Source organism: Meriones unguiculatus, chromosome 4 (assembly GCF_030254825.1).
Source record: "Meriones unguiculatus strain TT.TT164.6M chromosome 4, Bangor_MerUng_6.1, whole genome shotgun sequence".
Taxonomy (NCBI): Eukaryota; Metazoa; Chordata; class Mammalia; order Rodentia; family Muridae; genus Meriones; species Meriones unguiculatus.
Window position 1 is genome coordinate 87,014,732 of NC_083352.1, and position 23,128 is coordinate 87,037,859.

At 49.1% G+C, this 23,128-nt stretch overlaps 2 protein-coding genes across 3 annotated transcripts in view; both read right to left on the bottom strand.

Annotated features, from left to right (window-relative positions):
- Atp6v0a2 (ATPase H+ transporting V0 subunit a2) overlaps window positions 1-17,216 on the bottom strand; it is a 28,661-nt gene extending 11,445 nt beyond the window's left edge. Inside the window, exons 1-10 of the mRNA XM_021644206.2 lie at window positions 16,981-17,216; window positions 13,774-13,852; window positions 11,209-11,306; window positions 9,638-9,775; window positions 8,169-8,254; window positions 6,116-6,242; window positions 4,485-4,567; window positions 3,371-3,464; window positions 2,514-2,726; window positions 380-530 (exon numbers count right to left, since the gene is read on the bottom strand). Coding sequence (XP_021499881.1) covers window positions 380-530; window positions 2,514-2,726; window positions 3,371-3,464; window positions 4,485-4,567; window positions 6,116-6,242; window positions 8,169-8,254; window positions 9,638-9,775; window positions 11,209-11,306; window positions 13,774-13,852; window positions 16,981-17,097 — 1,186 coding nt within the window. The 5' untranslated portion in view covers window positions 17,098-17,216. The remainder of the gene's footprint in view (window positions 1-379; window positions 531-2,513; window positions 2,727-3,370; window positions 3,465-4,484; window positions 4,568-6,115; window positions 6,243-8,168; window positions 8,255-9,637; window positions 9,776-11,208; window positions 11,307-13,773; window positions 13,853-16,980) is intronic.
- A 2,784-nt stretch (window positions 17,217-20,000) lies between these two features.
- The window catches only part of Tctn2 (tectonic family member 2), a 31,106-nt gene continuing 27,978 nt past the window's right edge, over window positions 20,001-23,128 (bottom strand). For both annotated transcript variants that reach the window (XM_021644190.2, XM_060382335.1), the window contains 3 exons: window positions 22,293-22,418; window positions 22,121-22,209; window positions 20,001-20,602 (listed from right to left, as the gene is read on the bottom strand). In XM_021644190.2, the coding sequence (XP_021499865.1) occupies window positions 20,499-20,602; window positions 22,121-22,209; window positions 22,293-22,418 (319 nt within the window). In that variant the 3' untranslated portion in view covers window positions 20,001-20,498. The remainder of the gene's footprint in view (window positions 20,603-22,120; window positions 22,210-22,292; window positions 22,419-23,128) is intronic.

Consider the following 23,128-nt stretch of genomic DNA (forward strand, 5'->3'; position numbering starts at 1 on the left):
TTCTCAGCATGGCCTAGGTTAGCATGTACACATGTATACACACACACAGGAACACAGGCATGCTTTCCCACAGCCCTCAGGACTGTAAGGTCATGTAAACGCTCTACTAACCTGACATCAGGGAGCTTGCTTGACAAACATCTACTATACTCCCCTATCAAAAAGCATTAACAGGGCTGGGCAAGGTGGCATGTGCCTATAATCCCAGTACTCAGGAAGCAGAGACAAGAAGATTGCCAAGAGTTCGGGGCCAGCCTGAGCTACACTGTGATTGTTTCTAGCTAGTCAGAGCTACAAAGTGAGATCTTGTCTCAGAAACCCAACAAAAGCCAAAGCTGAGCTGAAGTACGTGCAAGCCTAGCCTTGTGCAATGCCCTACCTGGGTTCACTTCTCTGTAGCTGCCAACACCATAGGCATCCACGATGTTCTGGAAGCCCTCGGTGAACTTGTTGGTGCGGATCAGAGTGGGCGGCGTTTCTTTTGTAGGGATTGTGTTCATGAACGAGGGGATTGTAGCTCCGCTCTCTCTCTTCCACACAGAAAAGAAAGAGGAAAATATAACTGTCCATGAGAACAGATACAGACTAACACATGGTGAACGAGGCTGGCCAGTGTGCACACTCACAAAAGGGAGTCACCACTCTAGACATCCAAGCAGAGCACAGCGGCATGAGGACAGAGCCTGGAGCTGGGCCCTTGGGAAGGAGAACGGGATGGAGCTGGGAAGTAGGAATGAAAAGCTGGAATGAGGAGGATGAAGGAAGAATTGGGCCCAGGACAATGGAAAACTGATATGTGAGCCAGTCCTGCCATATCAGCATTTGGGAGGTTTTGACAGGAGGACCTTGGATGTAAGGCCAGCACAGCAGCAGAGCAGGACCATATCTCAAACAGAAAGAAAGAGAGAGAGAGAGAGAGAGAGAGAGAGAGAGAGAGAGAGAGAGAGAGAGAGAAAGAGAGAGAGAGACACGACAGAGACGGAGAGGACCCTGAAATTTAGGACTTTATCCCTTAAAAGTGGTCAAGAGAAGGCTGGTGAAACCGGGCATGGTGGCACACGCCTATAATCCCAGCACTGGGGGCGGGGAGGGGCACAGTGGAGGCAAAGGCAGGCGGAGCTCTGAGTTCAAGGCCAGGCCAGTCTAGAAAGCAAGTCTTGGACAGCCAAGGCTACACAGAGAAACCCTGTCTTGAAAAACAAAAGAGAGAGAGAGAGAGAGAAAGAGAGAGAGAAGGCTAGTGAGAGGGCTCAGTGAGGAAAGGTGCTTGCCTACAAATCTGATGACCTGAGTTCAATCCCCAGGACCCATATGGCAGAGGGAGAGAACCAACCTCTGCACTCTGGCCTCCACAGGCACTATACCTACATACACACACCATACACAATAAAATTTTAAGTAGTTAGCAAAGAGGAGGTTGGACAAAACTACAATATTGCCGAATGTACAAAAAAGAGACTAGGTAAGAAAAAAAAAATGTTATCACTATGGCAGAATCTTTTCAGTTTCAGTGCACAGTTTATATTTGCCCAGAAATGCATACTATCTACAAGGAAAAACAGAGGAAAGACCAACACCAGGAAAAGGACCAATGGTGTGTGTTTGTACATATGAGCCAGGTGCTGGCAGCAACCAGGAGGAAGCCCAAGCTCACTCAGCAAGAGCCGGAGCTAGAAAATCCTAGTAGAAGGCCTGCACAAGCTCAGGATCAAAGGTCATGGGATGTTCTGTGCAGTGCTGTTTATAACCAGAAAGCCCCTGGCCGACTGAGAACCAGCTAGTAAACCAAGGTGTGTGCCTGCAGGAGGATCTGGTCATAAAAACAGAGATGTTTTACTCAGTAGAAAGAACAACATGCAATCTGCTATTTAGAGGGAGCCAATGCCAAGCAGCTGTCCCGCCATCCGCCATCCTCTGCCCATTCCAGTGTAATTGCAGGCCAAACACATAGTTCTTTAGAAATTCAAAACAGAGGAGGGATAATTTAAAAAGGCAAGAAGAAAAGAAAGGTGGTCTATGTCTGTCCATCTGGCCATAGTACCATAGCTGGGGAAGAACTGAAGCAGTGCCCTTGAGGGAAGGACTACCAGAGACACACTTTAGGATGTTCTCCCCACACAATGCCTGAGAGACCCACTCTTTCCCCCTGTGCATTGTATGGGGTGCCAGAACTGGGGTTACAGACAGTTGTAGGCCACCATGTGAGTGCTGGGAATTGAACCAGGTCTTCTGAAGAGTAGCCAGTGTTCTAACATGCTGAGCCATCTCTCCAGCCCCAAGAGACACCCACTTCAAAGCTTCTGTCTGAATGCAGTGTCCGGCAAGCCCATTCCCAGAACTCTGAAACCCTTCTGGTTTGTGTTTGAGGCAAGGTGTCAGGCTGGCCTCAAACTCTCCATCCTCCTGCCTCAGCCTCCTTAGTCCTGGGATCATAAGTTCCACATCCTGCCTGTGACACACCTTGTCCCTGAGGAGTCTGGGTCTGAGGGTCCTAGCTGGGCAGGGAGCCTTACCGAGCCTTCCTCCAGAGCTCTGCGCAAGCCTGGCAGGTCCACCTCAGGGCACCAGACCTCAGCTATGAGGCACTTGTTGGTGACGTCGAAGCTGCACATGTTGAGCATGTGGTAGATGGCTTTCATCTTCCTCACCTGTATTACACGGCTGCACACTGACTCAGCAGCCTTGCACAGCACCTGCCGCAGATAATCCTCCGTTTTGTGCAGCACCTGTGGGAACAAACATTGGCTTCAGGGCTACACTTGAACATCTCGTCCACCAGCCTGACCTCCTCTGGGGAACTCTCCTGAGGAGAATCATCCCAGGCAACTTCTCCCACAGCAGTAATGCCAGGAATGGTCAGAGTGGGCCAGCTCAGCAAGGCAGCCTATCACGTAGCCTCCAAGAACAGGGCCCAAGGGCACTGTTCAAGGAAGAGCTTGGACATCCTGTCAGTGGTAGCCTCACAGAAGGGTGGCCTGACTGGCCCGAACAGCCTTTGACTCTCACCCACACCTAAGCACTGGCTAGCCCCATAGCCCTGGAAGCCCCCAGCTCCCAACTCCAGCCCTTCCGTGCAAGTCTGCTTCCTTTGGTGCTCTCAAGACTCCTCAGTGCCAGTAGAGAAGCTCACATTTGAACAGGCAGGCGGAGGGTGGCCACAACTAGAGCTTGTCTTCCGTGGCCAAATGACAGTCCAGCATACTAAAGAGACACAGGGGCTTCTCTAAGTCCCTTCACCACTCCCTGCGTTTGTAAGCTACAAAACAGATGCCACAAGGTCAGGAATGCATGGTGACCGCCCACAACCGGCCACCAGGTTGTCAGAGAAAGCAAATGGCCTCACAAGTGGCCCTGGCCCTGGCTTACTCACAGTGTAGAGGTCTTGGATCCGAGTATTGAGCCCCTCCTGAATCTCCCTGCGTTCTTCAGCCGTGTTTGGATACGGGTAGACATGGCAGTGGTAACTAGAGGACAGAATTCAACAGTCTGGAGGGACGAGAAAGGCTGCTAATGGCAGCACCAGAATCTACTCATGCCAGGCACACCACCTCCGGCACCAGGCAGGGCAGTCCCCAAATAATGTAGCCACGGCCGCTGTGGGAAGGCCTTGCATGCAACTCAGCAGGCGGCTACAGTACATGGGTCTGCAAATACTCCCAGATCCAAACCTACCCTGATTCCAGGAAGCTTCCAATCCTGCCTTTCCTGTATTGCACCAATGTCCTGAGGTCAAGAACCATCAAGCAGGCTGAAAGCACACCTTAAAAGACGTGCCTGGATGGTGGCAGCACAGCCTGTAACCAGGCACTCAGGAGGCAAGGGCAGGAGGGCTATCCGTTCAAGTTCACTAGTGGTTCAGGGTTGACACTGCTTAGGCTGAGTCCTGGGCTGAGGCCTGAACCATCCTGCAGGGGCCCTGGCCTCAGACACCCGGACACAAAACAGTGGTCGCCCTACTTGGCCTGCCGAGCTGTGCCCTTCCCTTCTGCAGGAGCCACCCAGGAACAGCTTCCCACCCTCTCCCCGCAGCGGGGGAAAGGCAGCGCATGGATCTTATTGAGCTGCTGCAGCTTTCCTGGGCACACTGAAATACGTCTCCTGCAAGGAGACAAGCTGGGGCTGGAGAGATGGCCCCGGGATTAAAAGCACTGGCTGCTCTTCCAGAGGACCTGGCTTCCGTTCCCAGGGCCCACATGGTGGCTGCAGGGGATCCAATCCTGGATACTAGGTGGTCACAGACTGTAACCATCTTTCTAGGCGATTACAGACTGTATCAAGTTGATGATTTAACTAACTAGCTAGCTAACTAACTAACTAACTAACTAACATACCTAACAGGTCCTAAGTGCATTAAATAAACAAAAGTCAGAGGCCTGGCGTAGCTCAGTGGTAGAAACCTGCTTAGCATCTGAGAGGGGCCTAGTTCCTTGCCCAGTACTGAAGAAAATGGACAGAAATCAACTGAATAAAGCCTCTTTTCTCACCAGTCACAAATCTTCTTAACCTTGTGGCCAATCTGCTCTCCCCAGAAGGAAATCAGGAACACGTACCACTTTATGACTTCACCCTGCAAGGACAAACACAGGGAATGGCAAGTTCTGTGCACACCCTCAAGCCTGGCAGCTCCCACGCTTCCAGGCCAAGCTCGGTGCCAAGGGCAGCGAACGCTCACTGCAGCATGTCCATGAGTGCGATTCGCCCGCTCACCAAGACAACCCCCAGCTAGCACATGCCAGTCCACAGGCGTCTGCAGAGCCACACCCCTCAGGGAGCAGGCAAGCACACAAGGCCCAGTTCTGCCTTCTCTCCATTCAGCTTTTAGACTGTGACCTGTGCCCTCGCCATCACTACCACAACTTCCATCTATGTGCTTTTTGGTGGTGATGGTACTGTTTAAGATGGCCACCAAGGAACATATCTAGAATCCAGTATGAAGCACCTTCCAGGAATCTGTGTGGGTGAGGCTCCCTCACCACCAGTTAGAGTGCAGTTAAAGAGCCACCAATGCAATGGAAATGAGTAAAAGAGAAACACAGTTAAGACCAGCCGTGGCTCACTAATGAAAAAGTGACCACAGACTCTCAAGGAGCAGGGCTATGTGACCCAGGAACAGAGACCCCCTGATGTTTGCTGAGTGTTTAAAACAACGTAATTCTGCCAATAATGACAATCAGCCATCATTACAAATGTTCAGCAAAACAGACTCCTATGAAGCTCGGCTGTGGTGTGCAGGACTCACCTTGTGAGAACAAGGGCCTGGGCTCAGTCCCTAGCACTGAGAACACTACTGAAGGACTCTGCCTGTCTGTCAGAAACTGCTGAGCTGCCAAGGCCAACAGCAGTGAGCCGAGGGAGCTGTCAGTGAACACGACAGAAAAAGCCAAGCTGGAGGGGCAGTGAGGCAGGGCGTGTGTTGCCATCTTAAACAGCTGGGAAAGAAGGTCCCAGTAAAGATGACTGTCCAGTGTAGAGAAATGAGGGTGAAGGAGAAAGCCAGTCTGGGGGAGAGACTGGAGCAAAAGGAAAAACACACAAAAAGGCATGCTAGGAGGGGCAGCCAGCTGAACACAGACAGACAAGGTGTGAGAAGAACAGAGAAGTTGGGGCTAGACAAGGCCCAGCCCACCACAGGGAACTGGGCTTTCTGCTGTGTAAACAGGAAGCCTCTGGAAGATTCTAAGAATGAGCAGCCCTGGCAGAGCTAGCTGGATGCTGGGAAGAGACAAGGGCAAGGCGGGTGCAGGTGCAAGAGCATGGGTGAGGGCTACTAACACCTAGAAAAGTGCAGCCAAGATCCTGATCAGAACGGGCTGGGCAGACTCCCTTTGTTTCTGCTCCAGACTCTGAGTCTGGGGATAGACTGGAGTCGGGGAGAAGTGGAGTGTCCTGAGGCTTGTAGACAGAGCCTGAGAGATGGAGCTGCTGCTTCCTGAGATGGGGTCTGGAAGCATAGATTTTGGAGAATTGTAGGGCTCGGTGTGAGACAGGAGGTAGAAGCATCACTGGGTATTCACAAGATGGCATGCACATACAGGCAGGAGGCTGGTGTGCACACAGGCCAAGCCAGGGCTCTGCAAAAGCCATTCTCCAGCTTCTGCCTGGGACTGGCACTCACCGTCTCGGGATCTTCCAGGGACTCGTCCAGCTCTGCATAGGTCACGATGGTGTACCCTTTGCAGGCCCGCCACAGCATTCTTTCAAATGCTTCGACTTTGCCTTGCTGAATCAGGCCAGATACGAATCTGTGAGACAGTGAAGACCTCGGCATTAGAGGACTGAGAAGACCTCCGCCTCTTGCAAGCTAGCAGGCTGGTGTGAATGAGAGCCATCAAGCAGCAAGATGCTTGTGTGACAGACCAGGACTGAAGCTGCCTTTCCCATGGCCAGTTGAGTGAGAGGAAAGCCTGGGAATTCCAAGGCCAAACCAGATAACCAGTTGCTCTGCACTTTACACTAATTCAGGGTGTGAAGACCCTGAAAATGCCAAAGTGGGAGATGACAAGCACCAGGTGCCAGCAAGGTGAGGGGCTAGGGCCATGGCCACAGCTCCTGCCCAAAGGGCTGCTCCTTAAATGAGTGACAATCTGGAAAGTGAGAAGCCTGTCCTGAGAACACACAGCCACAGTGTAGAATTCAGCCAGGATTTTGGTATAAGTCCATATCACTTCCCAAGAATTAAAACAGATTTAAAAAAAAATTAAAGCACCAACAAAAACTCTGTTCCAAGAAATAAAAATGACCCTGGGATGACAGCATTCCCAGATAACTGTGACCACGACAAGTCTCTCTAAAGGAATATATCTCTATACCAATCTTCACTGGGTCCCAGATAAGGAACTCAGGAATGTGAGACAAGTTTTTTAGCTGGAGAAATGATTCAGTGATGAAGCACTTGCCTAGAATGTGCCAGGCTCTAGGGTCAATCTCCAGAAGCATAAAAAGGAAAGAGGGCTGGCAAGATTCTCAATGATTCTTATTGAGTAAGGATGCCTGAGCTATGCCTGGCCTTACAGAGTAGAACAAGAACTGATTCCCAGAAGCTGTCCTCTGACCTCCACGTGAATATCAGGGCATGCATGCACCAATCCCAAACATACACACACTAAATAAATGTTTAAAAAAAGAAAAGAAAGAAAAATGGTCAGGAGAACACGGGCTGCTCTTCCAGAGGTCCTGGGTTCAATTCCCAACACCCTGGAGGTGGCTCACTATGGGCTGTAACATTAGTTCCAGGGGATCTAATGCCCTCTTCTGACCTCTGTGAGTCCCAGGCACACTCACAGTATCCAGACATACAGACAAGCAAAAACAACATACACATATTCATTTTTAAAATTAAATTAAAAAAAAAAAAAGAAAATCATGAATTTCAAACAAAAAGCCACAAATTACACGAGGAAATGAGCTTGCATTGGGTCAGGGAAGCAGAGGAATAGACAGCAGCGCCAGACCTGGTGACACACCTGCCATCCCTGCACCTGGGAGGCTGAAGCAGGAGGATCAGAAGTTCAAGGTCATACTCAGCTACAGAGTGAGTTTGAGGCCAGCCTGGGCTACATGACACCTTGTCTCAAAGAAGAAGAAAAAGAAGAGGATAAGGATGAGATTAGGAAGAAACAACAAAGGAAACAAAAAAGAACAGAGGGCAAAAGCAGCCACTGGAAGCATGATTTAAAAGCAGAACCAGTGAGGTGGCTCAGGGGTCAAGGCACATACTTCTGAGCTTGACGGCCTGTGTTTAAGTCCCAGAGCCCACATGATAAGAGGGAACTGACTCCTATAATTTGTCCTCTGACTTCTGAGCACTGCAGTAAACAACAGGAAAAAAAAAAACCCACAAAAAACACAAACAACAAAACCTTACCATCAACCCAGAGAAGCCCCATGTTTCCACCACAGGACTTGATGCTTCAAAGACCAGTTATGTCAGGCCATGGCGTCAACACTGGGAGCATAGACGCCGCGTCTTTCCCACTCACTATACCAGAAGAAGAAATCCCTACGGCATTCAGCCACATCAACCCTGTGTGAGTAAGTCCAACGTACAGGAGCCCAGTGTTCTCGGACAGATGCGCACTCGGGGCCAGCCCCAGGCTGTAAATGGTCCATTCACTCCACGGCCTGTGCCTCCTTTTCCACAGCAAGGGCTTAGCGCTCAGGCCACCTACCCCAGCTTGGCGCCCAGCCTCTGCATGCTGTAGTCCAACAGAGAGTCGTTCTCTAAGGTGGGGAACTCTTCATAAGTGGGTTCAAACTGGAAAGACATGGAGGCAGGCACAGGTTAGCAGGCTCCAGCCTCACAACAAGCTTCCAGACAAGTCGTAGAGGCACGGCACACCCTGAGCGCCAGCAGCAAATGACAGCTGAGATGGGCAAACTGTCCCAGAAGGGAAGAGATAGATGCTCTGCCATGCTTGTCAAGTGAACTGCTTGAAGACACTCCCATATGAGAGAATTCATAAGTGAGGCTGCACCTTGGCTCACGAGAAGGTAACTGTATCTAGAGCGAGTGCTCAGAAGGGATGGGCTCATCCTGTGTGCAGCTCAGGGTGGTGCAGGCTGAGCAGCCATAACTGAGACACAATGCTCTGAGCATATGGTGGTGCTGGGGTGGCCACAGGAACATGCCCAGCCCAAGCGTGAGTGACTCCAGCACGAACCAGCCTTCGCTCGTGAGGTTCTTCTTGCCCCCTCACAACCATAAAATACTTTGCTTGGGGCTGGAGAGGTGGCTCAGTGGTTAAGAGCATTTGTTGCTCGTCCAGAGGTCCTGGATTCAATTCCCAGCACCCACACCACTATTTGTAACTGTAACTCCAGCTCCAGGATATCAGATGCCCCCTTGTGGACTCCATGGGCATGGGATACACTTGGGCACAGACATATATGCGGGCAAAAAGAATAAAGTGCAACAGAGGCCGGAGAGATGGCTTAGGGGTAGGAGAGCGGAGTGCTTCACAAGAGGACCTGCCTGATTCCCAGCAGCCACACGGCACTTTCCCGCCCTCACTCATGCATGCAGCACGCAGGTACAGATGCAGGAAAAGCACCAATACACACAAAATAAGTAAATTTAAAACATTTTAAACAGGTTTTTAAAAATTAAAAAACAACAAAACATCTTTTTCTCAGCTGTGACCTAAAGCACCTCTTGGCAGGAAGTGCTGTCCCTGTTAACACCACCAACACAGGAAAACACGTATAGCCCAGCCTGAAGTGACACAGAGGCTGAGGCAAGCCACTTCAAACACACACTCATTTATGACAAGCATGGCAGCTCCGGCCTATAATCCCGCTCACTCCAATTTCAAGGACAGCCTGGGCTACACAGTGAGACCCAGTCTCTAAAGAAAAAAAAACAAAAAAAAAGCAAACTGTAGCAGGGCCAGAGAGACCGCTCAGCTGGCAGGGTGCTTGCTGGGTGTGACAAAGCCAGCTTTAACTCCAGGACTGGAGAAGTGGAGGCACAAGGTTCAGAAATCCAAAGTCAAGCTGCATAGAGAATTCAGGGTCAGCCAGGGACACACACGACTGTCTCAAAACTAAATATAAAAAGCACCATATCTAAATGACCCTACGACAAAAACCTCAGGCAGCAGTGGGGACCTTCAGCGTGCTCTCTCCTGCTGACACGTACCTCCACGTTCCGCTTAAGGAAGGTCTTTGTGACCCTCAGCATGTGGGTGTACTCCACTAGTTCCAGCAAGTTCTTCCTCAGCTTCTCCTTGTTCATGGTGACTTCTCTCAGCTCCACCTCCAGCTTCTGCAGCTGCTCCTACAATGGCACAGCTGCTCATGAGAGCACGGCTTAGTCTGAGAACGCCCCCACAACCCCACAGCCACCAAGGCTCAAAAAAGCCACAGTGCTCAGCAAAAGACTAGAATGCAAATGAGCTAGACAGGGCATGAGAACCCATCCAGAGGGCAAGGTTCAGCAGCTCACTAAGTTCCTGGTGTGAACCACACCACCTGCCATCAAACATCTGCAGACCAATGTAGCCTCCCACCCCAGGCCCTGTCACTCACTGCTGGCTTTCCTTCAGCTGCTTGTCCACCCCCCACCTCCAATCTATGTTCCCTTTTGTTTGCAGTGGAACTAACAACACGATCATCTTTCCTAAGCACATTCTCCTGCTGCCAACTTACGAAGTCTCCACCTGGTCCCGCCAGACAACTAAGAACGGAAGTCTAGAAAAGTTGCAGTGGTCAGAACCAACTGCTCTCCTGCTCTCCTACATATTTAAACCATGGACACAGTCTTCGTAAAAAACACTGAGCCAAGACAAACTCAATCCAAACAGCCCCTCCCGTTCCTCCTTCCCGTGCTCTGCATCATCATCGGCAGTCATCATTCCATCATGAGCAGGCGCTGCCCGCAGTCCGCCATAACCAGGCCATCCAGCTGAACCAGAGGGCTGCCACTGCTGCTGGAAGGGTGCCAAACTCGGCACGAGCTCAGACACCAAGCGGTTGGCTACTTCCTCCCAGGCAGACAGAACAGCAGGCCACAGAAGGGCCTCAGCAACACGATAGCCATTATTTCAAAACAGTGATGGAAGAGCCAGCACATTTCACCCTAACAAGAATAGTCTAGAAGAGTGGGTGTGCTAGTGCAGGCTTTTAATCTGGCACTCAGAGCCAGAGGCAAACAGAGCTCTGAGTTCAAGGTCAGCCTGTTCTACAAAGCAAGTTCCAAGCCAGCTAAAGTTACACACTGAGACCTTGTCTCAAAAAAAGAAAAAAAAAGAAACAAAACAAAAATAGTCTGAAGCCTCAGACAACACCCAGTGTTCATAGGAGAGGTGGGGTGATGGCACCATATCCTTTGTCCCCAACAGGCCAGCTACCTGGAACCACGGGCTTTCGCTCGGCTTCTGAACTCCTGCTGGGAGCTTGGAGTGTGGAAGGACATGAAGGCCAGGCCTGCAGCCCCAGTACTGTGCAGGAACAGGTGTGCTAAGATGGGCAATCTCAGAGCAAGCATCCTGAAACTTCCCCTACACAACACTGACTAAATCTCCCTTAGCCCCCCTCCAGCAGCCCTCCATAGTCAGACGAAACTGAGCTATAGTTCACTGAGGGTTTGCTATACCACTGTTCTTTGTCAGGCCCCAGCTCAAGGAAGAGAGGCAGAGAAGCATCAGGCACTGTGAAGGTAACCAGGCAACCCTGAAACTTTTGCTGACAGCATCTTCAGGAGCGAGTTACCTGCATTTCTAGAACGTGTTTAAGAGGTGGTGCGGGAGGACTGTCCTCTCCCTCAGGCAGGGGAATATCAGCTCTGGTAATTTCCTGCACCAGGTACACTGTGAAAATGAAATGCACGTCAGAGAGTCTCCCCACAGCCCTCAACAGTCAGAACCCTGGTGGCCCCGACATGCTGTGTGCACAGACACTGTCTGTCCCTGTCACTTCCTGCAGCTTCTTCCAAAAAGACAGGTACACAGGGACTAGAGCTCCCCAACTCCTCTCATTCCTAAAACCCAGGCTAAAGCATGCTTGGGTACCTCTTCCTGTGAAGGAACTCACTTGAAGTGCAGACCAGAGGCCGCAAGCTGGCACTTCCTGCAGAGGGAACCTGCAGCCAAGTCACAGCAGAGCCGGGCTCCCCTGAGAGCCGCCAGGCAGCCCTCAGCTTTTAGGAGCCTCATTCCACACAGGTGACCTACCCTCTGACTCCTAGATGAGGAATATGATGTCACCCCAACACAATCTGTACTTACGCAAAGAGCTAGCACCTTAAGCAAGAGATTTCACACAACTAAAAGTTACTGCTAACATTAGGGCTGGAAGCCGGGCAGTGGTGGCCACTCGGGAGGCAGAGAAGGTGGATCTCTGAGTTGGAGGCCAGCCTGGTCTACAGAGTGAGTTCCAGGACAATACAGAGAAACCCTGTCTTTAAAAAAATTAATATAGTATTTATATTTCTTATGTATAAGGTAATGTAATATTTTTTATATACTGTATTATATGTTAGGGCTGGAGCGGTGGCTCAAAGCACTGCTCAGTTTTCAGCATCCACACGCGGCAGCTCATGACTGAACTTCCAGTCCAGAAGCTCTGACGCCCTGTCTGGCTTCTTGGGCACTGCACTCATGTACACATCCACACATTGGCACGTAATGAAAAATAACCTTTTTTAAAATGTTACTGTTAATATTACAAATCCTTAACTAAAAGTCCAAGAGTTGGCTAGAGAAACGGCCCAGCCTTTAACAGCACTGGCTGATCTCCCAGGAGACCTAAGTTCAATCCTCAGCTCCCATACTGGGCAGCTCACAACTGCCACCGTGACTCCAACTCTAGGGGACATAATACACCTCTGACCTCCAATGGCACCTGTGCTCATGTACAAACACAGACAGATAAAAACAATTATACATAACTAAAAACAATAAAAATAAATCTTAAAAAAAAAAAAAAAAGGTGGGGTTACTGCTCAGGCCTGTCATCCCAACATGTGGGAGGTCCACCTCAGCTATGGAGTCCAGCCTGGCTGCATGAGACCTTGAACACCCAGCTCCCTGTTCCCCCCAACCACCACCACCCTCACAACCAAAAAGAAAAAAGAAAAAAAAAAGAAAGAGGGAAAAATCTCTCACTAAGGGAAGAGCCTAGCTGGGAGTATTAGGAACTGGTGCCCTGTGGCCGGGGCAGGTTCACTCTTCCCAGTTGCCCGTGTTCTAGAGGATGCCCCACACCCACAAACACACAAGTAGCACCAGGCGGACCTGGTAAGTCATTCAAGAAAACAGGACAGGAAGCTGGAAGAGGGAAGTGTGTGGAGGAACCGGGGGAGCAGTAGAAGGGAGCGAGTGGGGGGTGAATATGACAAGAGACACACTGTACCTATGTATGAAATTTTTCAGAGAATTTAAAAAGATGCAATCCCTGATTCAAAAATAAAATACGTTAGTAACCACTAACAACCAGAAACCGAGGCAGGCTCCAGACTCTCTCACAGACAACTTTGGGCTAAACGGTCTAGATTTTAGAGATGAAGGAAATCCTGTGAGCTGCTGGGTTGTAAAAGTTAACCAGAGAGCACCAACCTATTCACAAAGGAAGCGCTGCAAAAACACCAAGTGATTATCAGGCCAGCTGTCAGCCATTTCCTGCCTTTCTGGTTTCTAAGTAAGGTCTTAAGTGATAGCTATTAACATGTTTTATTTTATATTATATTATTTTATATTAACATGTATTTATACAAGGTTCTTTTTTATAATTTATTTATTTTATTTTATGTACATTGGTGTTTTGACTGTATTTATGTCTGTGTGAGGGTGTCAGATCCCCTGGAACTGGAGTCAAAGACAGTCGTGAGCTGCCATGTGGGTGCTGGGGTTTAGAACCTAGGTCCTCTGGAAGAGCAGTCAGTGCTCTTAACCACTGAGCCATCTCTCCATCTCAAGGTTTGTAACTTAGAAAAATTGTACAGGGCTGCCGCCGTGAATCATGACACATCAGGACCATGGACTACTACTCAGCTGCTATAGAAATGATGAGCCTACCTCTCTCTCTCTCTCTCTCTCTTTGGTTTTTCAAGACAGGGTTTCTCTTTGTAGCCTTGGCTGTACTGAAACTCACCGTGTAGACCAGGCTGGCCTTGGACTTGGATATCTGCCTGCCTCTTCCTCCCGCCTGCTGGGGTCAAAGGTGTGTGCCACCACCAACTGGCTACTTCCCTCCTTTCTAGTCATCTGTATTTCCCAAAGGAAACAGACGCACTTGTATTAAAATAAGCCTTTAGATTAGAATGAGAGACAGACTTACCCAATATTCGTTCTAGTTCTTCACACCTCTTTACCTCGCCAACGAATTTTCTTTGAAAAGAACTTACATTTTGGTTGAGCTGAAAGAAGAAAGAAATTTGTAAGTTCCTAAAATTTTAAATTTGTTTTTATTTATCTAATTGTTTAGGAGTTTAGTGGCGGGATAGAATGCAGGCCTGGCTAAACTAAAAATTTGATTTTTAGTTATCTAATCCTTTAAAAGTTGTTAGTGCTGCCCCTGAGCTAAGGTAAAATCTGTTGGAAGGAAAATATTTCTGCTAACGGTTTGCGGGGCATGGTGCACACTGTCATCCGCTGCTGAACAGGAGAACTGACAGGCTCTTCAGAACAGCAAGTTGGCTACTAGTAAGAGAAAAGCCTGAAAAACAGCCCAGAACTATTAGCTCAGAACTAACTCATGAAAACATGTAATTTGAGGAAAAAACATGAATATGGACATAAAACTTGTAAGAACACCTATGTCAGAGACAGAGAAAAGCTACCCGGAAAGTCCAATAAGAAGCTGGTGGGGCTGTAGGGCAGTTGGTGCCTGTCCAGAACAAAGAAGGCACATAAAACTGGGAGTGGTGGAGCACACCTATAATTTCAGCACGTGGGAGGTGGAGGCAGGAATATCATAAGTTTAAGGTCGTACCCAACTACATTTGGGGTTCAAGGCTCTGCCTCAAAAGAAATAAATAAGGCAGATATTAAAATCAAATTGAATTTTTTTTTCTTTTTCTTTTTGGCTTTTCCAGATAGGGTTTCTCTGTGTAACCCTGGCTGTCCTGGACTCCCTCTGTAGACCAGGCCCCAGTGATCTCCTATCTGTCTTCTAAGTGCTGGGACTAACGGCTGATCCCCTACTTTTCTAACAGTCATTACAAGGACAGGCATTTCTGGTCCAAGCTCTATCTGTATTGATGCAGCATTTGCACTGGGCTCCATGACTAGCCGTGGTATGAAACTACTAACAGCCAACGGCGGCCGTCCCCAAAGCCTCAGTTTGTTTTTTTTTTGTTTTATGTTGTCTTGTTTTTTGGTTGGCTGGTTGTTTTTTCGGAGACAGAGTTTCTCTCTGTGCAGCCTTGGCTGTCATGGACTTCTCTGTAGACCAGGCTGGCCTCGACCTCACAGAGATCTGCCCGCCTCTGCCTCCCAAAGCACTGGGTCTACACGTGTGCACCACAGTGCCCGGCTCCAGCCTCAGCTCTTGTTCGGGATGCTCAGCTGCTTTTAAAGCATTTACCAGAAGAAAAATCAAAACTGTGGCTTCACTTCTCTATCTCATTCCCTTTCACTTCTGGAGGTCCTGTTCATCCAGATGAATCAGACACAGTGGCTTCTGTGGAACTGAGAACAGGAACCAGGAGCCGGGAACCAGCTCTGCCTGCTGCTCCACTTGCCAGTTTTCTTTGTGAAGTGGCTTAATTCTTAACCAACAGCAGGACCTCCTGTGAAGAGGCCCACTCCTGCCACAGGGATACTAATGCCACCAGCACCAGTGTGGCAGCTTACACAAGTCACTGGTTTTCTGTTGTATGGGTTTCAAATTTTTTGTGTGTGTGTGGGGAGGACGGTTGCAGTCATAACTGTTTTATAAGGGTTATTGTTTCTCTATGTGTGTGTGTTATGTGTGTGTACACATGAGTGCAGGTGCCTAAGGAAGCTAACGGGGCTGAAATTACAGACCCCTGGAAACTATGGGTGCTGGGAACATAACTCTAGTCCTCTGCAAGGGAACCATCCCTCCAGCCTTTTCTGAGATGTCTCCCTATGCAGCCCAGGCTAGCCTTGAATTCTCCAGCCTCAGCTCCAGAGTGTTGCAATACCACACCTAGCTTCCAAGCAGAGGAAGACAGAGCTATAGCACTCAGTCTCTCCTGCCGTTCTTAGAGTAGAGACGGAACTGAGCCCACCTGTTCCTCCAGGGCCACAGCCTTTCTATTTCCAGGTCTCCCCACTACAGTCACTATAGAAATCCTTCAGGTATCCCAACCCCTCCAAGGGAGATGAGCAGAAAGGCCTGAATGAGCCAAAAGCCGGTCAGTGAGCCTACCCCGTCATGAGCTTTAATACCAATGCCAAGCTTAAGAGGCCTGACCCTGAAGACTCAGCAGAACACTGTGCTTTTATTTCGCTCTTGTGAGGAGCAGCAACACTTTCTCTCCCATCAACAAGTCCACCGTGGATCTCACCTGGCGGCACTCCGTGAAACCTGAGGCTCAGAGCCGACTGATGAGAGTGCGTGGTCAGGCCCTGAGATTGAAGCACGGTAAGTGTCTTGGCCTGAGTTTAACAGGACAGATCGAACAGACCTGATATAAAGGCCTGTTTCCCTTGCAACTGGTGCCACTCACAGCACCACACCCTACCTGCCAGGTCTGAAGATCCAGGGCTCAAGTCCAAATGGCTCCAGGACCCAGGAAGAGCACGACACCTTGGCCTGCTCCCTTACCTGGCACCCTCTCGAGAGTAAGGGCCCATCAGAAAGATACAGGGAAATGGCCAGGAGCCCACGCAGGAGGGGTTCAGTTCAGTTCATAGGCATCAGGGCCTGTTCGGCAGCCTTTCTGCACCATTCTTCTCCATAGCACTTAGCACTGTGGCTCACAATCAGTCCTCACTGAGTCCCCAAGGCCAGAAGTCACTCAATAAAAGCTTTTGTATTCTTCCAACAATTATTTATTAATGCTTATAAATGCCAGGGCCCGTGCCACTCGTGGAAATGAGGAAAAGAACAAGTTGGGCAAGGCGTTGACCCTTAAAGGTTGGCAGAGGACAGAGGTTGAAAATAAGCCAGTGGCTGCATTCACAAGTGTGTTATTACAGTTGTAGAGGCAGCCTCCATTCCACACATACTGTCTGTGACCCATGTCCTTGTCACTTGTCAACCATGCGGGCGCGTCATCATCAGAGGCGACAAAACCGACTCACAACCTGTCGGACTTGCTCGTCCCTCTTCCTGCCTCTCTTATCCCACCTATTCCTACTCAGAGAGGCTCCTCCTTAGCCACCCAGCAAAGCCACCTCGGTGGACCCTCCCCCTCCACATCTGCCCACAGCCAGCTCCCGTTCCACCCGATCTCAGCCCAAAGACCGTCTCCTTGGAGGGTTCTTCCTTCACTACCAGGTCCCCGCGGTGCCAGCCTGTTCCGGCGGCGCCCAGCCCTGGGCTGCACAGGCCCGCAGGCCACGGGACACTCACGTCTCGGAACTGCACCAGGCCCTTCTCGCCCAGCGCGCTCAGACACTCGTAGGCCGTGCCCGACTGCAGGAAGAGCTGCGCCAGGCACATGCTCTCGCTGCGGAACAGGGAGCCCATGGCGGCGCCGCCTCGCTCAGCCACCGCGGCCCGCGCACCGGCACCATGGGGCTCCGCTCCGCTGCCACCGCGGCCACCGCTCAGCCGCCGCCACAGCCACCCGCCCCGCCCACCGCCGCCGCAGCCGGTTCCGGTTCCTCCCGGGGAACCGCCCACCGCAGCTGGCCAATGAGCGGTCGGAATCGTGGCCGTCTGTCACGACGGCTCGGCCAATCGGCGCACGGGCGGCGGGAGCCCTAACTGAGTGGACCCTGCGCGTCTTTTAAGAGTTTGTTGTGTCGCTGGAGTATAGGTTTTTTGAGACCGGGTCTCGCTGTGGAGCTCAAGCTGTCCCGGAGTTCACAATCCTCCTGCCTCAGTTTTCCCAGAACCAGTATTACAGGCGTGCCCCACTCCGGCCAGCTGCTTTTAAAGATTGTTTTGTTGTTTTAAGAAACAGGATATGTAGCTCTGGCTGTCATGTAGATCAAGCTGGCGTCGAAATCAGAGATCCTCCTGCCTCTGCCCCCAATGCCAGGATTAAAGACCACCACTTCCGGCCCTTTTGAATACTTTTCATTTTTCTTCTTGACACAGAATCTCACTATGTAGCCCAGACTGTTCTGGATCTCGTTTTGTAGACCAGGCTGACCTCCCACTGCTGAAATTTAAGGTGAGCACCACCGCCCCCTGCGGACTTCTTTTTAAAAAATTGTTTTTGAGAATTCATACAACAAAATTATGATCATATTAAGCCCGTTTCCTCTTCCAGCTCCCCCAGTATTCCAAGACTTTCCCCTCCCAATTTCATGCTTGTTTGTGATAATCCCCTAAATCCAATTAATGCTGCCCATGTGTGCATGGGCCGTGCACCAGAGAATGGAAACTCTACTTTTAAATTCATTAACTTACTTATCTTTGAGATAGGGTCCCATGTATTCCGGGCTGGTCTCAAACCTAATAAGTAGCTGAGGATGACTTTGATCCTCCCACCTCCAGTGCTGGGACTACAGGCAAGCACTACCACAGTGGGTCTGTTGTGCTGGGCATGGCTCCCAAGACTTCATACATGCCAGGCAAGTGCTCTTTAAAAAAGATTTATTTATTATTTAGACATTATTGTGTCCACATGTGGGCCTACACTCGGAAGGGCACGGGATCTCACTGTAGATGGCTGTGAGCCACCATGAGGGTGCTGGGAAGTGAACTCGGGACCTTTAGGAAGAACAGCCAGTACTCTTAACCTCTGAGCCATCACTCCAGCCTCCTAGGCAAGTACTCTCAATAACTTAGGTTTAAAAAAAAAAAAAAAAAAGAGTCTGGAGAGCGCTTAAGAGTCAGGAGCACTTACAGCGTTTGCAGTAAGGTTTGATGTTCCCAGGACCCAGTTCAGGGGTTTCACAACTACCTGTAATTGCATTTTCAGGAAATCCAATGCTTTCTTCTGACCTCAACAGGCTTCTGCACATATATACACTCAAGCACATACATAAATAAATCTTTTAAGATCTTTTTTAAAATTTTAAGTATTTTATTTACATTGGTGTTCTGCCTCCATGTATATCTGGGGGGGGGGGGGGTGTCAGATATCCTGGAACTGGAATTACAGACAGTTGTGAACTGCCATGTGGTGCTGCTGGGATTTGAACCTGTGTCTGTTGGAAGAACATACAGTGCTCTTAACCACTGAGCCATCTCTTTAGCATCTTTTAAAACCTTTTTACTTTAAGTGTATGTGTGTGTGTGACTTGCGGAAGTCAGAGGATTCAGATCCCCCAGGAGCTGGCGTTACAGTGAACTGGCTGACATGGGAACCAAGCTCAGGTCCCCTGAAAGGGAGTATGTACTCTTAACCATCTCTCAAGCCCCAATAAATAAATATATTTTAAGGAGAGTGGAGAAGAGTGTCTTAACCATTTTGTATGCCATAAAGTTCTGTCTCAAGTATACAACCCTTTGATTTTCAGTGAAGGTACAGAGGATGCAGCCACCATCCTGAGCCAGCCTGAGAATATTCTATTAACCCATAGCTATTCTCTTGCAGTCAGCCACTACCTTTGTCACAGTGGATTTGCCAGCCTGGGGCGAGGAGAGTCCATGAAACTAGACCCTGAGTGGTACAGCGTGTGGCCTCTGCAACCCCTCAGCCACACTGCTAGCCTCCATGCAGCGGTCATGTGATCTCTGCAATAACATACAATCTGACGCCTGCATAAAATCTCTGGTTTCTCATTGCATTACAAATAAAATCCAGTTCCATAGCAGAGTCACCATAGCAGAAAAGCCATGGGAGGCAGCTTTGGCTTCCTACTGTGGGCCCTGGCTCCCTTCTCTCAGCCACACATCCTCCCTGCTTTCTCCTGGTCCACACGCTTGAACTCTGGAATCTCTCTGTTTAAAACACTGGCACCTCGGACCTCCTCAAAACTGACTCCTTTAGGTCTCAGCTCAAATGTCCCCGTACCAGTTAGTTTTTACTGTCAACACCTAATGTCAGCTGAGACAAGAGAGTCTCAACTGAGGGATGATCTGACTGTCCAGTAGCCATATCTGTGGTGATTATCTTGACTGCACTGAGGTAGGAAGCCCAGACCACTATGGATGGTGTCACCCCTGGGTAGGTGGTCCTGGGCTGTTTGAGAAGCTGGCTGAGACACTGTGGCACATGCCTTTAACCTCAGTGCTCAGAAGGCAGAGGCAGGCGGATCTCTGTGTGCTAAGTCAGCCAGGTCTACATAGCGAGAAAACAACATTTTATGACTAGAGCACAGCTGAGATGGCTCATGGGTAACAGCACTGTCTACACAAGCCTGACAACCTGCATTCCCTCCCTGGATACAAAGGCGGAAGGAGAAACCTCACTCCCAAAGGTTGTCCTTCAGGCACTCACACCTGCCTCACTCAAACACACATGGACACAATAATAACACATAAAATTCAATTTTAATTTAAGCTTTCGCTGGAATATGACATAGTGATGACCTTTTCTCTATGCCTACATGCTTCCATTAAGTCTGGTCAAAAATAAAACCCCTGTGATTAGGAGTTTGTGCTGGGCTTAAGGTTCTGACATTCAAGACACCACTGATTCCCCTACAACCAGCCCACAGCAGCAATGACCATCCTGAGCCATTTTAAACATCTGGATAATTGACTCAAATTCACTTAATACTAAGAATTTCTACAAAAATAGACATTTTGTTTATTAAAATATCTCAGCAGAAGCCAGGCATGGTAGAACATGCCTTTTATCCCAGCACTCGAGAGGCAGAGACAGGCAGATCTCTATGAGTTTAGAGGCCAGTCAGGGCTGCATAGTGTGACCCTGTCTCAAGTTTCAGAAAGGCACACAGGCCTATAGGAGCCACTGAGTGGACGCTCTGAGTCTTCGAAAAAACTTAAGGGTAGATGGCAATGCCAGATCAGGCCTTGCACACTCTGACCCAAGGATGGCTGAGGAGTGTGGCCAGCATGAGGAGTGACAGCAGCAGCAGGCCTTTGGCAACACACTGAGAATGCGGCTCCCCTGGAAGACAGCAAAAGACAGCTTGTTAAGAGCATGAAGGTCCTTGTGCCCACAGATCACTAGGGAAAGCAGGAGTGTTGAACACACAGGATTGTCCTCTCAAAGGCAAGGACATATAACCTGTTTTTCTGTCCAGAGGCCTGGGAATTGAGAGTGACCAACAGCCTGGTGATCTGTGTTATAAGCTGGGCCAGGCCACATCAAGCTCCCACAAGCAGGACCAGAGACAGGTAATGGCCCAGATGACACCTGCCCGATCTAGATAACTGAGATCATGCCAGATCCTTCTTTAGGCCCTGGAGCTGATACAGATAGCCTGTCTCTAGAATCTTCTTGGAAGAAGGGACATGTACTTTGAGTTGAATGTCGATGTAATTCTGTCTCCTTGTGCACTGGGGATTGCAGTACACCAGAAAACTTTCCCCCAAATTGTACTGTGTTTGCATATGCTGGCAATAAAATACCTAGCATCACATTCCTGAAGTTTGATCCAGCCTGAATTTACTAAGTCAGGCTGAACTGAGTTTTCATTCTCATGTCTTTGTGGCTTATCTCACTGCCTACTGTAGGTATAAGGTTAGTGTGTAATTCAAATGCTGATTTCTGTATCCCCCATATCTGTTTGCAATCCTTGTTCTTAGAATATGTCGCAATGTTGTGTAAACACTGCTCCCCAATTGTCCCCTAATATGCCAATAAAGCAGCTTACAGCCAATCAATGATCAGGAAAGAGAATAGGGCTGTACTTCCTGCCAGCCAGGGGAGGAGGAGTTAGAGAAAAGGAAGAGGGGGGGCTGGAGAGATGGCTCAGAGGATAAGAGCACTGATTGCTCTTCCCAAAGGTCCTGAGTTCAATTCCCAGCAACCACATGGTGGCTCACAACCATCCAAACATGAAATCTGGTCCCCTCTTCTGGCGTGCAGGTGTACATGCTAACACACATTGCATAATTAATAAATAAATAAATCTTTAAAAAAAAAAAGATTTATATTTAAAAAAAAAAAAAAAAAAAAAAAAGAAAAGGAAGAGGGGATTCAGCCAGAGGAGAGGTCCAGGTGGCATCATGAGAGGAGCTAGAGCAGAGAAAGCTACAAAGTCCAAGTACTCTGGGATGCTTAGAGGGTTAAGAATAGAGTAATAAATGCTCAGTTATTGTGTTGTGAAGCATACTGTTAAACAAATATAAAAGTCAATTTTTTGTGTGATAGCAGGGTGAATAGAGAAATTGAGAAACAATCTTAGTTTTATTAAAAACAAACAAACAAAACTTAACAGCCTTCCATGACACTCCTCCCAAACAACTAAATCATATCACATCTAGATTTTGAGGTAATTATTTAGTGATTATTTATGATAACCACTAACTGTGATAATTCCTAAACATCCATATTGGTGTGGTTTCTTCTTTTAAGTCTTTCTATGCATTTTAGCTTGTCCGTGACACTTACACATTGACTCTTACACAGTTTTAATTGGCACGACATAACTGACAACACACAGGAACCTGCCTCCCCTACCTTGGTAATACTGGGTCAGAGGGTACAGAAGCTGGGGCCAACACAGCTCATTCCGGGCACAGTCATACTCGGTGAAGTTGATCTGGAATCTACAATAAACACATGAGAAGGTTACGGGGATGACAAGTGAGGAGCAGGGAGGACCCTGTTAGCCTGTCAGCCACTGGCTTACCTCGTCGGGGGGTGGGGCATCTGTGCAGGGATTTTAATGAACTGAACCGAGGCACTGAGAGGGAGGAAGTCGGCCCTGTCCTCACAGGTGAGCCCACACTGGTACTGCCATGTCACAGTGGAGAACCTAGACGGGAAAGATTATAAGGGAGTGTGGCCACCGTTCATGGAGTCTATTTAAGGAATCCCAATGTCAAATCCATTTTCTAAGTCAAGGCACAGTGAGAACCTGCACGTCCTTGGACCCATCTCGGGCTGCCTTGGCCAGATTTCTCCTCCGGTCCGAGTCATTGTAAGAGGATTCTCTTAACAAAGATTGCTTGTCTCCAACAGTCTAATAGGAATAGCAGCTGACCATTTATCAAAGCAGTTCATGTACTAAGCACAGAACAAAGGTGTTTTCACATTTTATGACAAGGAATTCTTAAAACAGTACTCTGGGATGGGGCATTGCTTAGCAAGAGAGGCCCTTGGCTCCATCCCAACACTCTGAAGTAGGTCTGATGGGAATTTAGCCCTCCTCCTCCTATTCTGGTTACTGTTCCCCAATGTCCCCTGGGTGTAAGGGACACACCACTCCTTAATCTCTGTTCAGTGGGTCAAAAGACACTAGCCTAAATCCAGAGCTTGCCTGCCAGAGCCGCCGACAGTCCTGGCCATTGTGAATGGCTCTGAAAGGAACATGTGGCCCAGCTGAAAAAAAAAAAAAAAAGTCTACTGAGACCTTTGGACAAGGTGGCCTCTCTCACTGAGCCCTGGCGAGGCTAAGCTGCTGCTGACCCTCCAGGACTGAGGAGAATGTCACTGAAAGTGAAGACAGTCCCTGCACGAGGTGAG